Consider the following 1,656-nt stretch of genomic DNA (forward strand, 5'->3'; position numbering starts at 1 on the left):
AAAATGGAAAACCTGGAAGAAATGGACAAATTCTTAGAAATACACAACCTGCCAAGACTGAATGAGGAAGAAATAGAAAATATGAACAGACCAATCACAAGCACTGAAATTGAAACTATGATTAAAAATCTTCCAACAGGAGCACACGCCTGAGCACGCGCCTGTGGGCGGGCCGGACTCAGCGCTCACACCCCCTTGGGCTGCGGCCCAGTGCCCGCTCCGCCTTCCACTTCCGATGCGCGGTCAGTGGAGCCGGTGTATGTGCGGCAATAACGTCAGCCCCACTGCCCGCCATTGTGCCCACCGTCCAGAAGGCCACCGCCGTGGTGATTTTCCTTCATGGATTGGCAGACACAGGGCATGGGTGGGCAGAAGCCTTTGCAGGTATCAGAAGCGCCCACATCAAATACATCTGCCCGCATGAACCAGTTATGCCTATAACATTAAATATGAACATGGCCATGCCTTCTTGGTTTGACATTATTGGGCTTTCACCAGATTCACAGGAAGATGAAACTGGAATTAAACAGGCAGCAGAAAGTGTAAAAGCTTTGATAGACCAAGAGGTGAAGAATGGCCTTCCTTCTAACAGAATTATTTCGGGAGGATTTTCTCAGGGAGGAGCTTTATCTCAGTACACGGCACTGACCACACAGCAGAAGCTGGCTGGCATCACCGCTCTCAGCTGCTGGCTGCCCCTGCGGGCTTCCTTTCCACAGGGTCCTATCAGTGGCGTGAATAGAGACATTTCTATCCTTCAGTGCCATGGAGATTTGGATCCTTTACTTCCCCTAATGTTTGGTTCTCTTACTGCTGAAAGGCTAAAGACATTGGTAAATCCAACCAATGTAACCTTCAAAACCTATGGAGGCATGATGCACAGTTCAGGTCAACAGGAAATGATGGCTATCAAGCAGTTCATTGATAAACTCCTACCTCCTATTGATTGATGTCACTAAGAGGCTTTGTGGAGAAGTGCACACCAGCATCATCGTCATAGAGTATAAAGTTTTTTCTGTGCCCGATCTTGAAACCTCTGATGTTTGCAGTGTTAAAATGTTTTGCAAATACGCACCAATGACACAGACTAAGTAAATCTCCTCATGGGAAATTTATGATCTTTTAAGTTTCTATGTATGTATTTGTATAACGTGATCCAGAATATATTAGTATTAAAATAGGTGAAGCAGCTAGCTTCTTTCTCTATGTAATTCAGCAAAATAATAAAATACTGCAACCAGATTTTTTATTACATCACTTGAAAATTATTAGTATGCTTAATGAAAACTTGTTCAGGTATAAATGAGCAGTTAAGACATAAAAAGTCTATGCGTGCTGTGACTTAGACTCTGGACTTATTCCCAAATTACTTAGTCACCATGCAGTATCTGTATTTTTATATATGTGTTCATGTGTACTTAATGATTATAATGCATAATAAGAATGAGGTGTTATTACATTATTCCTAAAAATAGGGATAATGCTTCTAAGTGTCAATAAAAAGAAATATTGCTGTCTTAAAAAAAAAAAAAAATCTTCCAACAAACAAAAGCCCAGGACCAGATGGCTTCACAGGCAAATTCTATCAAACATTTAGAGAAGAGCTAACACCTATCCTTCTCAAACTCTTCCAAAATATGGCAAGGGAGGAACACT

At 41.8% G+C, this 1,656-nt stretch overlaps 1 protein-coding gene across 1 annotated transcript in view; it reads left to right on the forward strand.

The window, feature by feature from the left end:
* LOC112063988 (acyl-protein thioesterase 1-like) overlaps nucleotides 1-1,070 on the forward strand; it is a 2,373-nt gene extending 1,303 nt beyond the window's left edge. Inside the window, exon 2 of the mRNA XM_055085557.1 lies at nucleotides 140-1,070. Coding sequence (XP_054941532.1) covers nucleotides 140-950 — 811 coding nt within the window. The 3' untranslated portion in view covers nucleotides 951-1,070. The remainder of the gene's footprint in view (nucleotides 1-139) is intronic.
* The last annotated feature ends 586 nt before the right edge of the window (nucleotides 1,071-1,656 follow it).

This window comes from Physeter macrocephalus, chromosome 1 (genome assembly GCF_002837175.3).
Source record: "Physeter macrocephalus isolate SW-GA chromosome 1, ASM283717v5, whole genome shotgun sequence".
In the NCBI taxonomy this organism is placed as follows: domain Eukaryota; kingdom Metazoa; phylum Chordata; class Mammalia; order Artiodactyla; family Physeteridae; genus Physeter; species Physeter macrocephalus.